Source organism: Paroedura picta, chromosome 12 (assembly GCF_049243985.1).
Source record: "Paroedura picta isolate Pp20150507F chromosome 12, Ppicta_v3.0, whole genome shotgun sequence".
In the NCBI taxonomy this organism is placed as follows: domain Eukaryota; kingdom Metazoa; phylum Chordata; class Lepidosauria; order Squamata; family Gekkonidae; genus Paroedura; species Paroedura picta.
Window position 1 is genome coordinate 34026484 of NC_135380.1, and position 12913 is coordinate 34039396.

Here is a 12913-nt window from a genome sequence, read left to right on the forward strand (position 1 = left end):
GGATAAATCTATGGTGCAGCCTCATTTGTAATACTGTCGACAGTTCTGGTCACCGCCAGGATAGAGCACGGAAAAGGTGCTGAAAAGGGCAACTAAAATACACGGCCCTCATATATTCTCTGCTAGAACGCCAGAGTATGGTATTAGTTCGGCTCTTTATGATGCTTTGTACCCTTAAAAGTTTAAACCTTCATATCAAGTGTTATGGGATTTGTTTGCAATTCACCAACAAATAAAAAAATCTGCAAGGCAAAAAAAAAAAGGCAACTAAAATGATCAAAGGGATGGGACACCTTTGCTGTGAAGGGAGGTCGAAGAGGTTGGGGCTCTTTCGCTCGGAGGAAGAACAATTGAGGGTAACATGACAGAGAGGTTTACAAAATTCTGCATGAGCAGAAGGTAGAGAAAGAAGGACTTTCTCTCTTTCTCCCAGTACAAGAACTCGTGGGCACTCAATGAAATTAAGGAGCAGTAGGCTTAGAACAGATCAAAGGAAATACTTCACCCAAAGAGTCATCAACATGTGGAATTTGCTGCCGCGAGAAGTGTTAGCAGCTACCAGCATAGAAAGCTTCAAGAGGGGATTACATAAACATCGAACAAAGGTCCATGAGAAGCTATTAATCACAATGTATCGATGGAAAAATGTGTCTGGTGCAGTGATGCTCTTTACTCATGGTGATAGGGAGGCAACGGCAGGAGGGATTCTGGAGGTCTGGCCCCATGGGTGAAGCTCCTAATGGCACTGGGGGTTTTAACCACTGCGTGGCAAAGAGCGTTGGACTGGAGGGGCCATTGGCCTGATCCAACATGGCTTCTCTTCTATTGTGATGTTCCTGACTTCTGCTTGCTTTATCATTGGGACAGGGGGAGGGGATAGCCATGACATCCAGGCATGTCCTCTGTAGTGCTGTGCGCACAGCACACCTTTCCTCTTGTGTCTGTTGATGAGGATGAAGAATCTTAGGAAAAGCAAGTAAACATCTAAGAAGTGGCCACACCCAAAATCTCATGTGGGAAAAGCTCACCCAAAGCTTTATACCTGTGGGTCTTTATAGCCAGTGGTACCTTGGTTGCTGGGATCAGGGGTGGGGGGTGGGTTGGATGCTGTGTCCCTGCCCCTAAATCAGGTGGCCAAACTGTGGCTCTCCAGATGTCCATGCACTACAATTCCCAAGACCCCCTGCCAGCATCTGGAGTGCTGCCTGACCTAAATCAAGCTATGTCCTGAAGGCCAGCCAGGTCCAGCATCTCCTGCAAGGCAAAGCAACTAGCTGTGACCGGTGTCTTTGGGAGCTCTCCCCAGCACACGGAGACTTTATATTAAAATTCAGCTCACAGTCCATCATCCCGGCTACTTCCAGCCTGTCCTTCAGGGCTTGTGTGCTCAGCCACTGCCAGTGAAGGGGGGCACGGAGAGACGGCCGGCCAGCCAGCCAGCCGTGGGCTGCGGATCCTCCCCCCTAGTTTGTGCTCACAAAGGTTTTCAAAATCGTTGCTTGGCAGGGCTGCTGCTTGAAGCAAGCCTCGTTATACTTCATCCCTCCCTGCTCTTTGCTCTGACATGGATTTTCCCCTCCTGGCTCCAGAGGCAAAGGCCTCTCTAAAATAAATCTTCTGAGGGTTTATTTCGGTGGGAGGCTGGAAGAACTGGCACGTGAAGGGAATGGCAGCCAACCATTTCGATGGGGTTGAAAGGGCTTCTTGGAGATTCTGCACAGAAAGGGAACCGAGGTGTATCGGTTGCCAGTATCCAAAAGGCAAACTGGGCCCAGATTTAAGCCAGTGCCACTTCCTAATGAAGGATTCTCGGCAGGGCTGCAGAAACTTGTATGGATTATTAATCAACGTGTCAATTCTTGTCAATGTTAAAGTGGTGCATTTTCAGTCCTACAAACAGTTTTTCTTATCCTGGCTTTCTTTTGATCTCTTGCTTTGGATTTTTGATGGGGTTCAGCTCTAATTGCAAAAGACTCAAGATTCCCCCCCCCCACACACACACAGTTTAAAAGGTTGTTTTTTTTAATTTAAAGACTCAGGACTTATTGCGAGTGACTGCTTAACTTCTACTTATATCTTTTGCAGAATAGACATAAATGAACTTTGACTGTTAGACATATGAGAAAAGGCGACAACGGGGTGGGGGGACACGACAAAACTGAACCAGCCTTTCATACCTTAGTTACATTCAGACTCGAGGTTTTTAAGGTGCTCTATGGAGGAAGGAGGATGCAATTGCGTCTCTCCCCAATATCTCCCAGGTCAAAAAATACTTGGAGCTTTAGGGGAGAGGAGCCTGAGGAGGGCAGTTGTTGAAGAGGGGAGGACTTCAGTGGGGTATAATGCCATAGAGCAGGGGTAGTCAACCTGTGGTCCTCCAGATGTCCATGGACTACATGGGAAATGTAGTCCATGAATATCTGGAGGACCCACAGGTTGACTACCCCTGCCATAGAATCTGCCTTGGGGAACTCATCTCTGTCACATGGAGATCACTTGGAATCCCAGGAGATCTCCAGCTACCACCTGAAGAATGGTGACCCTAACTGCTGATCCCACCATGACTTTTCTAGCACCTTGTCTGGCTGGATCCTGGGTTTCCTCCTGTCTCCATGTGCAGCTCCCATCTACTTGCAACCTTGCGCATCTGTCCCAAGGAGGAAAAAAAAAGGAGTGAATATTTAAATGTCATAAATATTTATTACATATCAAGGAAGGAGGGAAAAAACCCCAAAGAACCTACAGTCCATTTTACAGCTGTGGTCTACAGAATTTTTTAGAATTATTTTTTTTTGCCATTATATTCATACCTTGATTCTTTTCTTTACAGGTTACATTTGAAAACACACGCACGCACACACACAGGAAAAAAAAATCAATACGTTATTACTTTATAGCATTTAAAAACAATGGCGATACAATCGAGTTTAAGACACTTGGTGGTAATTTAAACTTTGAGACTCACAAGAGGATAAACCCACAGCCCCACAGTACAGAATCATTGAAAGTACAAAACCCCACGAGAGTAACAGTCAAGGGGCACAATCCAGCAAAAGTTAGGGATGGGCTCAGGCGGAGCAGCTAAGCTACTTACGGGGGAGAAAGTCCCACTGAGCTCCTGTGGGAATAGGTGAGCTCAACAGGCACGCCAGAGCGAGCGGCTCACCGTCCAACAGGAATCAAGAGGGAAATGGTTCGGTTGCGACTGGAGGCCGAAACAGAGGCAAGCTGGATGAGCCAGAATCAGAACGTGTGACTTTTAAAGATCTTAAAGTGGCTGAAATTAACTTGGTTCAGATTTGGATTCAAACATTCCCTTTCCTCCTTAAATTCATTTTTTTAAATGACTGCAGGATAGTCATATTGCCATCACGTGGATTCTCTTCCGGGTCTCTGTGCTGATGTTTTTGAGCCGCTGTTCTACCATCCCAGTGCTCTTGTGGCTCTTCATGTGCTTCCTTAAAAATGTTTGTATCGGGAAACAGTCTGAGAAATCAGTTAAACCAGGGGTAGTCAAACTGCGGCCCTCCAGATGTCCATGGACTACAATTCCCAGGAGCCCCTGCCAGCATTCGCTGGCAGGGGCTCCTGGGAATTGTAGTCCATGGACATCTGGAGGGCCGCAGTTTGACTACCCCTGAGTTAAACAATGAAGAACCTTACAGTATCTTAAAAGGTGAACCAATTCTTCCGGCAGAAGTTTTCATGCGCCAGAGTGTGCTTGGCCAGCTGCATGGGCTGGTATGCACAGCTAGAGTTCTTGAGCAGCAGAATGGTGGTGTTGATGGGGGGGGGGAGGAGCTGGTACCAAGAGAGTCCAGCAGGCCAACTGCTCTCGCTGCCAACTGCACACAGCATTTCATGCATCTGACAAGGTGGGCTCCGGCACATGAAAAGCTTGTGCCACAATAAATGGACTCATGCCACGAGATGCTTTGCTGTTTATGGGTTGCGACAAACCAACCAGTTTCTCTTTCACAAAAGGATGAAAGGGCCAGCCTCCTATCTCTTTGTAGGATTTCGTTTTCCTAATCTGCATAAATCTAGGGTGAAGCCTCATTTGGAATGCTGTGTACCGCTGTGGTCACTGCATCTCAAAAAGGACACCCCGGAGCTGGAAAAAGTACAGAGGAGAGCAACCAAGACAATTAGGGGGTTGGAGCACCTTCCCTGGAAAGAAAGGCTTTTCAGCTTGAAAAAAGAGATGACTAAAGGGGGAGGGACGACACATCTAAAATCATGCATGGGGTGAAGAGAGTGGACAGAGAATGTTTTCTCTCTCCCAAAATTCTAGAAGTTGAGGTCATCCAATGAAGTTAATTGTCAGCAGATTCAAGACAGATTCAAGATACTTTTCATTTAACGAACGATTAAAATGTGGAATTCCCTGCCAAAGGATGTAATGAAGGCCACCGGCATAGAGAGCTTTAAAAGGGGATTAGACAGATGCATGAGAGCATGGAGGATCATTGTCCATGGGGTCGTGATGGGTCAGAAAGGACTTCATACCTAACAACAACGAGAGCCTGGTCTATAAGTAGCTACTAACTAATTCAGAGGCAATTAACTCCCAGAATCCCAGAACCAGGAGGAAACATCTGGGGAAGGCCTCGGCTTCTATGCCCTGTTGTTGGTCCTCCAGAGGAACTGGCTGGCCTCAGTTTGAGAGGACCACTGATCTCATCCAGCAGGATCTTCTTATGGGTTTATCCCTTCAAAGCTTCCATTAGTCTTGGTGGGATAAGTATAATGTTCCCAATAGCTCTCTCTCTCTCTAAAATGCAGATATCTGTATCATGCCTGCCTATATAATTTGCTGTACAGCTTTTGGCAATTTTGATGTGTGCAGGCATGGGGGGGAACTTACATATGGAAAACAGCATTTGGAAGGCACGGGCTGTTGCCCCATTCAACACAAGAACTCCCTCTGGCTGATTTAGATTTTAACAAATAAATAAAGTCAGGTGCTCTGATCATGGATCTCTGGAGTGCCATCTGTTTGGCCCTGCCAGTGCAGCCTGAAACTCACGTACTGCCTGCCCTGTGCAAGCTTACTCAGTAGTTAAGCCCCAAGCATGTTTAGGACTGCAGCTTTGTGGTGTGGCTTCTGAGCAAACCACTCGGAAAGATCGGGTTGCCGGTCCCAACCAACTTGTGCTGGATTCTGACCAAAGTCTTTGAAGGAAAACAAGCAACCAGGGTTGACGACAAACTGTTTTGTACAAACATTAGAACTGGAGCGCCTTCCATCTGGCAAGAGAAAATACTCAATAAATATCTGGAAAGCAAACCTGCAGAAAACAGTCACTTTTTTAAAAAAAGAAAGAAAGAAAAAAGGAGAGCGAAATCCCCCTTGCTCCCACCACAGAGGGATGTCGCGGGAAATTGGGAAGTTCTGGGTTGTCGGGTATCAAATGGCACAAACAGGACAGACAGGCCAAGGGAGCTTGTGGTGTGTCTGTGTATGTATGTGCTGTCGTGCTACAAAGGGGGCAGGGACCCCAAGTGCTTCAGGAGCCTGCGTGCAAGAGGAAAACTTTGCCACACGTTCTGGCCAAAGGACTTTCCTTTGTTCAAGGGCCGCTGTGCCAGATTTTGGTTTTCGTTACAGTGAATGGTCTGGGCGCAGCCGTTTTGTCACCGGAGATCTGCGGCTGTGGGCCGAACAGATGGGAGCTCCATGTCAGCAGCTCTGAGCTTTCCAAGGAAGACGGGATAGAAAACGCAGATCTTCCGGGATCTTCTCATCCACCCCCTCCTCCTGGACCACTTTTGTCAGCACCAAAAGGAGGGGTGCTGTCAAAAAACGGCGGACGGAATTTGTGAAGACCAAACTGATTTTCAAAAGCAACGTTTTCCTAAGAAAAGCTGAAAGGGAGAGGCTCTTTTGGGTTGAGGGGCTATTCTTTTTCTTCTTGATTACCGTTTTCACGACATAATCCGTAAACAGAGTGGGTTAAGTACCGTTGTGACATCAGTAGCAGCAGATAAATTTCCCCTCTCTCTGCTTTCTCCCCTACTTCGGCATTTCAGTTACAAACTAAAGAGAGAACAAAAGACAAGGCCATGCTAAGAATCTTGCCCATTTGGGGGCCCAGGTCTGGCTGTGAACATCCAGGGGCAGAGGGCGAGCCATCCTTCCTTAACATTCTGAGACAAGGTCGGGGCATCTATGACGGAAGCCACATTGCCACTGCCAGGCAAGGGCTGGCGGAGGGCAACCTCCTGTGACTGTGCCTCCCCCTTTCCTTGCCATTGCCTGGGCATGCTGTCTTTTCCCTCCGGGTCCACAGAGGGAAAGAGTGAACAGTGGAAGCCGCTCCTGCTTCGGCCACTGCTTACTTGCTCAGAGAGGGCAGGCAGCGATTGCAAAATGGAGGGAAACGCCGAGATGGGGACCTTGCAACGCTTGTTCCTATGGCCAGTCCTGAGTGGTCCGATCAGCTCTGCATAGATGCCCAAACCTTTCTGAGTGCACCAACAGCCTGTGACGCACAGGGCTCAAGAACACTGAAGGCTTCTAGGCCCTGACAAAGAGCCCGTGGGATGTGTACATTGCGTACGCCAGTCAACCCTGTTGAGCCCACATCTACACATGACAGTAAGCATCTTATGGGACTGGCTTCTCAACAAAGCTGCTAAAGGCACAGGTCTAGAAGGCTCCCGTCAGCACCCCACCCGTCTGTCTCCGTTATCGCTAAGGTTCCACAAACGCAGGAGTCGTTCGGCAAAAGGCAACAAGAGAAGCGGCCCTAGCAGGCAAACAGACTTCGTCCCAAACCAGGAACTGCTCAAAATATCTTTTTAGGAGGATGGAAAATCTGGGAAAGAAGACCACATAGGCAAGGAGGGAAAATAACACGGGGGGGGGGGGGGGATCACAAACGGGCCAGCAAACCCAGTCCAAATTCATCAAGAGTATCTTATCATTCCTTTGAAACCCCAAAGCAGAAAATGGATGCAAACCAACCACCTAATGCCAAAAGGAGAAAGTGATCAAGTCAATTCAGACAACTTGGGAGGATCTCAAAGAGGAGAGGAAAGAACTGAGAACGGAATAATTTCCACTGGACCCTGCAGAATGCCCCAGTGGCTGCTAGCAGAGCCCTGAACGTGATCTCCTGTTTGCACTCAGGGGAACAAACCCAATGCCGTATCTTCACATATGAGTTCCTCTGCCACAAATGGAATCTACCACTGGGAGAACTCTCGAGGCAATGATGCCGTGACAAGTCATTCATGTTTGAATACAATGGGGAATTGGGAAGAAGAAGCCCCAGGTTGTCATGGGAAAGGCCCAAAGGGAGCAGAAGGCCACACAAGTTTGCAGGTGTGTGTGTGGGGGGAGGGGGGTGCGGCCAACCCTAAAAGCGCACTGCAGATATGGGCTGGTGGTGCCCCGTGAACAGTGGCAAAACAAAGGCGGAGAAAAAATGGAGAAAAAACGAGTTCATTTTCTTAGGCAGAGGCGCGTCCACAACCATGGCTGAAGGGAGACAAATAACGACTTGGAGGCGGGGTCTGCCGATAGGGCTGGCTCCAGGAGTTAGAAGGCTTGCAACGAACCCTTCCCAGCTACGTTTGCCAGCAGCAGTCTCGCCTCAGTGGGACTGCAAGCTAAGACGTGAACCTCGCAAGGGGCCCCAAACATCTTTGCTCGGCAGCTGTGGAAGTTCCCAGCGCTCTGTGCTTTGCTGTTTACGGCCATCGTACAAGGGCCTAGCCTTGCCGGGCTGTGCTTGCTCCAGCTGTGTGTCGATTGCACATAAAGACAGTGATATTACAAAGCAACGGCAGCCACCTCTTTGACACAAGCATGCAACACAACATGAGACATGCATTTTGCCATAGTGGGTTTCCCACCAACGTTTGAATGGCTTGCGGGAGCGCTTCTTGGCTCGCTTTCATTTGGGGCGGTGGGGGAGGAATCCACTCATGCACCTTGGGGATTTGTTTGTACAATTCCTGCCTGTCAAGCGACACAAATTAAATAGCCATTATTCACCAGGCGCGGTCGCTCCCCCACTGGCCGAGATGTGAAAAACCACTTCTTCGACAGCGTCTCGCTCAGGGTGGATTAAGTGCTCTGTCCCTACGAGCAAAATAAGGCAATTGTGCAATAAAAGGACCAAGGGACTGGACTCATGGAATATTGGTGGGCAGAAGGAGGTAGGAGAAAGGAAGGTGGAATCTGGATCCAAAAGGAAGCACCACAAATTGCAACGAGTGACCCAAGCCTTGCCAATTCCTAGACCCAGCCCCGTAGAGTCCCACCTTGAACGGATTCTCCTCGGGCCCAGGAGGTCTAGGAACATGCGCTGTTCTTAAAAAGAAAACTAGCCTCCCACACGACGCTGCAAGCCCAAGCTTGTGCCTCCAGCCGCACCATAAAAGACCTGCTACAGTGCATCGTTAATTGACAGTATTGCTTCACTTAACCATCAACTTTGAGTGCTACAGAAAAGAACATCGACCACACAAGATCCCCAGGAAGCAGATGGGATCAGTTGCAGGACAGGTGGTTAGGCTTTTTTTTTTGTTTTGTTCCATGTAATTATATACACCCCGGAAACAACAATGGGAAAAGGAAAAGGGTACAGCTGGAGTGGGGAACGGGCAAAAGGCTACTGGATCTAACAACTAGCACACGGCAGGAGCACCTAGCCTGTGCACAGAGAACTAGCACCGGTGGGATCCCACCTAATAGTCTCCTTGATATGCCAGCTTTCTGATGGGGTGGAGTACTCAGATGTACCACTTCCCGCTGGATGCCCTGTGTGTTTGGCTCAACCGTTTCAATCCATTCTGAGTTTTCTTTTCTGCCGGTGATTTATGCAGGCGATGGAATTTAAGATGCCATTTAATCGCTGTGCCCTTAGGTTAAGTGGAGATCTGTCCTGGACAGCCTCTCCAGTTGTGACGATACCATGCAACTGTGCCTGCCGCCCTAGGACATCTCTGTGGGATTCACGCCCTCCGGGGTCAATAAATGGCGGTGGCTAGCCAGGCTTCTTGGAGCACATCCCAAGCCACTCGGCCCCATCCACCACACTCAAGGGACTGCCAAATCTTGCTAACGTGATACCAGCATAGGAACAACCTGGGGAGAGCAGAAGGCAGACTTCAGAAGGGACAAATGGAAGTTTTTAATCAAGGCCTCTTCCCAAGAATGCCAAAATATCCACCCACATGGGTCTGGGGTCAATAGAACACTGGCTCCTAGTGACAAAACAGGAACCAGCCTCTAAGACTCATGCCCACAGAAACCCCCCCCCCTCCAAAGAAATTCCCCCTCTCTCCTTCGCTTAAGCACTAATGGGAACTGCAGTTAAAGTTAACCGGAGTTATCCTTAACCTAAGGCATGAAACGTTCACTAGGGAAAAGTTCCAGATCTTAGAAAAACAGGATCCCTGATTACTGGTGCTGATTAACTGCTTAAAATGAGTGCTTAAAGGGGAGATTTGCTGGGAAGGAGGCGGAATAAAGGAGGAGGAATGCGCTGCAGGAGCCTGACACTCAATTTGTTAACCGTGGGTGACGGGAGCTGGTGCTAGGCTGGCTCCCAAAGTAGCACTATGGCACCCTGCCCACAGTTCCGCAAACGTGGACCCTGTTTCCACCAACCAGGCAGGTGCCCGAGGATCTGTGCCGCTTTTTAAAAAATCCTTCCTGATCCACTTTCTTCTCGGCAAACATGCAGGAGGCAAAGGCCAGAGACGGTCGAAAGCTTTCTGTTAAAAAAGGAAGTTGAGAGCGGCTCGAGAAAGGCATCCCTTCCTGTGGGGCACGTAGACATTGCTTTGGAGCCACTGGCCAGGACGGGCTTTGCAGATTCTCCAAACAATGCTCTTTTTGCAGAGGCTGCAACGGGGTGCAGATCCACGCTGTCGGCTGTCACCTCTCTGGGCTTTCAAATCTCCAAAGAGGGAAGGGCTCTCTCGCCAGCCGAGAGGAGGGAAAGCCGCCCTTCCTTGAACTCTTGGCTGTTGCCTTCCAACTTTTCGGCAAACTAGCAGTCACACGGCCAACAGGGGAGAAGCTCGCTTGGCCGAGGACGGTGACGCCGCTGGCTTTCAGTTTTTAGAAGGACAAAAAAAAAAAAAAAAAGAGAGGCCTTTTCGCTCAGTGATTCTTTCCTAAATTTTTTTTTTGCAATGAAAAGAAGCATTTCAGCTGTGTGTCGCCTATTTTTGATTTAAAGAGCTCTGTGGACCAGAGGAAGATTCTATTTACATACAGAGCTTCAGTTTTCTTTTTTAATCACCTTGGCTATCAGACATCTCGCTCAGAAGAGGAAATGAGGGCTATTTTAACCAAGGGAAAACTGAAATTACCCCCACCTCCCTCCATTCAAAGGGTCGGAAATGTTCAGCTTTCCAGAGCTTAATTGGCAATAATCTCTGCTTTGAGGATTATCAGAAATTGTAGTGTGATGTATCTATGCTGATTTAGAGGATGGTACGAAATGGGGGAGGAGGGGAGAAGAGAAAGGGGGAGGGGGGCGCGGGAGGAATACGTGTGAGTGTATGTCCACTGGGTCCGGACTGTCTTCATTTCAAATCAATGGTGTCTTCATCGAAGGAGGCTCCGAGAAGGAAGGTGCTGCCAGAAGGGGGGCTCTCTTCCCGCGTGGTGGTGTCAGGGTCTGAACTAGTGGACAAGTGGCGTTCTTCGCAAGTGCTTTCAGAAGAGCTGGGAACAAGCCTGCAGAGAGAAGGGCATTAATGACTGGGGGTGGGGAATCCAACCTATTCCACTCCCGCCCCCCCAGCCAAGATTGCGATCTTTCAGCAGAAATAACTTAATATCTGGTTTCAGCTCCACTGCACAAGTAAAAGCTGGGACAGGCAGAACACTGCGGTGTGGGGGAGGGGAGGGAGATCTCTTAAAGCTAGTTAAGAAGGACATGAGCAAGTATCTGCCAGACTGTCTTGGGGCTACTCCACTTTAAAAGGCAGGTAAGGAACTACAAAGAGCCTCTTGTGGTGGAGAGTGGTAAGGCAGCAGACATGCAGTCTGAAAGCTCTGCCCATGAGGCTGGAGTTCAATCCCAGCAGCCGGCTCAAGGTCGACTCAGCCTTCCATCCTTCCGAGGTCGGTAAAATGAATACCCAGATTGCTGCTGGGGGGTGAAACGGTAATGACTGGGGAAGGCACTGGCAAACAACCCTGTATTGAGTCTGCCATGAAAACGCTAGAGGGCGTCACCCCAAGGGTCAGACATGACTCGGTGCTTGCACAGGGGATGCCTTTACTTTTACCTTTAAGGAACTACAGGACAGAATTCTACTTTCTGTAACCAACCAATCCCGCAACATCGGCACACACATACAGAGGAATGTAATATGTCAGGAGGAAGGGAGTCTAAGCAAAGCTGGAAATTTCTGAAGCGGAAAAATATTTGTGCAAGTGGTTCCCTCCTAGCAAAGAAGAGCTTTTTTTTAATGTCCTTTAATCAGGGCCTGGTAGAACACTCTGCCAAATGAGATCAGAACCTTCTGGCACCTTAAACAGTTCCACAGGGCCTGCAAGACACAGCTGGCCTATGGCTGATCCACAGAACAACTTCATAGTTTGCTGGCCTCCCTGTCTACACCCATTGAACTAAATGTTACCTGAATTAATTTATTATTCCTCACCCTTTTTTTAACTTGGGGAAAGAGGCAGTTGGAGACTGGTTTAGATATTTTTATATTTTATTATATTTATTTATATTTTTATTTTTATATTGAATTGTTAATTTTTAAAGCTTCAAAACCTAATATTTAATGTTTTTATGTATTTTAATCCTTTTGTAAGCCTCTGGGGAAGGGAAGGGCATGAATGCAATAAATAAATAAACGGATAACAATCCATCCTAGGGTTCCGTGAAACAGGCACTGGCAAAAACCATGCCAAAAAAGAGAGGAAAGACTCCGCAGCTTTTCCGGGGAACTCCAAACCGCATGTTGAAGAAGAAAGTGCCAGAAACAACGGTGACACTCCAAAAGCCATGTGAATCTTCCAGTAATTAATCCATCAGCCCCTGACGCCATCTTGCCAATCATTTACAGTCAAAAATAATAGTTCCGCAGGACAGATTTAGTAACATGACACTGGACCTCCAACTTTGTCCATGTGGTCTTAATGACTGAAGATCTTACTCAGGGGTAGTCAAACTGCGGCCCACCAGATGTCCATAGACTACAATTCCCATGAGCCCCTGCCAGCAACAGGACCTCATGGGAATTGTAGCCCATGGACCTCTGGAGGGCCGCAGTTTTGACTATCATGTGCTGTATTGTCCAGTTTATAATTCCATCCGTAGTAAGCTGAGTCAGGTCGTTTCAGGTGCCCCGACTCAGACGAGGCACACACTAATTTCCTTTCGGCTGATGTTTGTTGCCATCTACACATGTTACTATCACTGTTACAATTCCCCGCTGCCATGTTCATATGGTTATCAATTAAATTATGGAAGGACTTTCTTGAAGGAAATGTCGAGGGAATTTAAAACTGAAATTTTATTTGTTTTTTCCATATTGAATTTTTACGTTTGGACTTTTTGGGGTTTTGCACTTATTGTGTGCATTCGCTATATCAGGGGTAGTCAAACTGCGGCCCTCCAGATGTCCATGGACTACAATTCCCACGAGCCCCTGCCAGCAAATGCTGGCAGGGGCTCCTGGGAATTGTGGTCCATGGACATCTGGAGGGCCGCAGTTTGACTACCCCTGCGCTATATTGTATATTCTTTCTGGTGTTTATTGCTGTGAGTGTCGTTCTTTTATCTTAGCTTCCTTTTTGCCTTTATGACAATGTCAAGGCTTACGGCTACAACATATAATAAATAAATGAAACTAAATAATAATAGTGTGTCGTCAGATCACTGCTGGCTTAAGGTGACCTCACAGCATTTCCAGGTGAGAGAGG

General features: G+C 48.0%; 1 protein-coding gene across 6 annotated transcripts in view; it reads right to left on the minus strand.

Moving 5' to 3' along the window:
• Positions 1 to 2680: 2680 nt before the first annotated feature.
• Positions 2681 to 12913, minus strand: part of GARNL3 (GTPase activating Rap/RanGAP domain like 3) — a 120051-nt gene continuing 109818 nt past the window's right edge. For all 6 annotated transcript variants that reach the window (XM_077306650.1, XM_077306649.1, XM_077306648.1 and 3 more), the window contains one exon: positions 2681 to 10705. In XM_077306650.1, the coding sequence (XP_077162765.1) occupies positions 10552 to 10705 (154 nt within the window). In that variant the 3' untranslated portion in view covers positions 2681 to 10551. The remainder of the gene's footprint in view (positions 10706 to 12913) is intronic.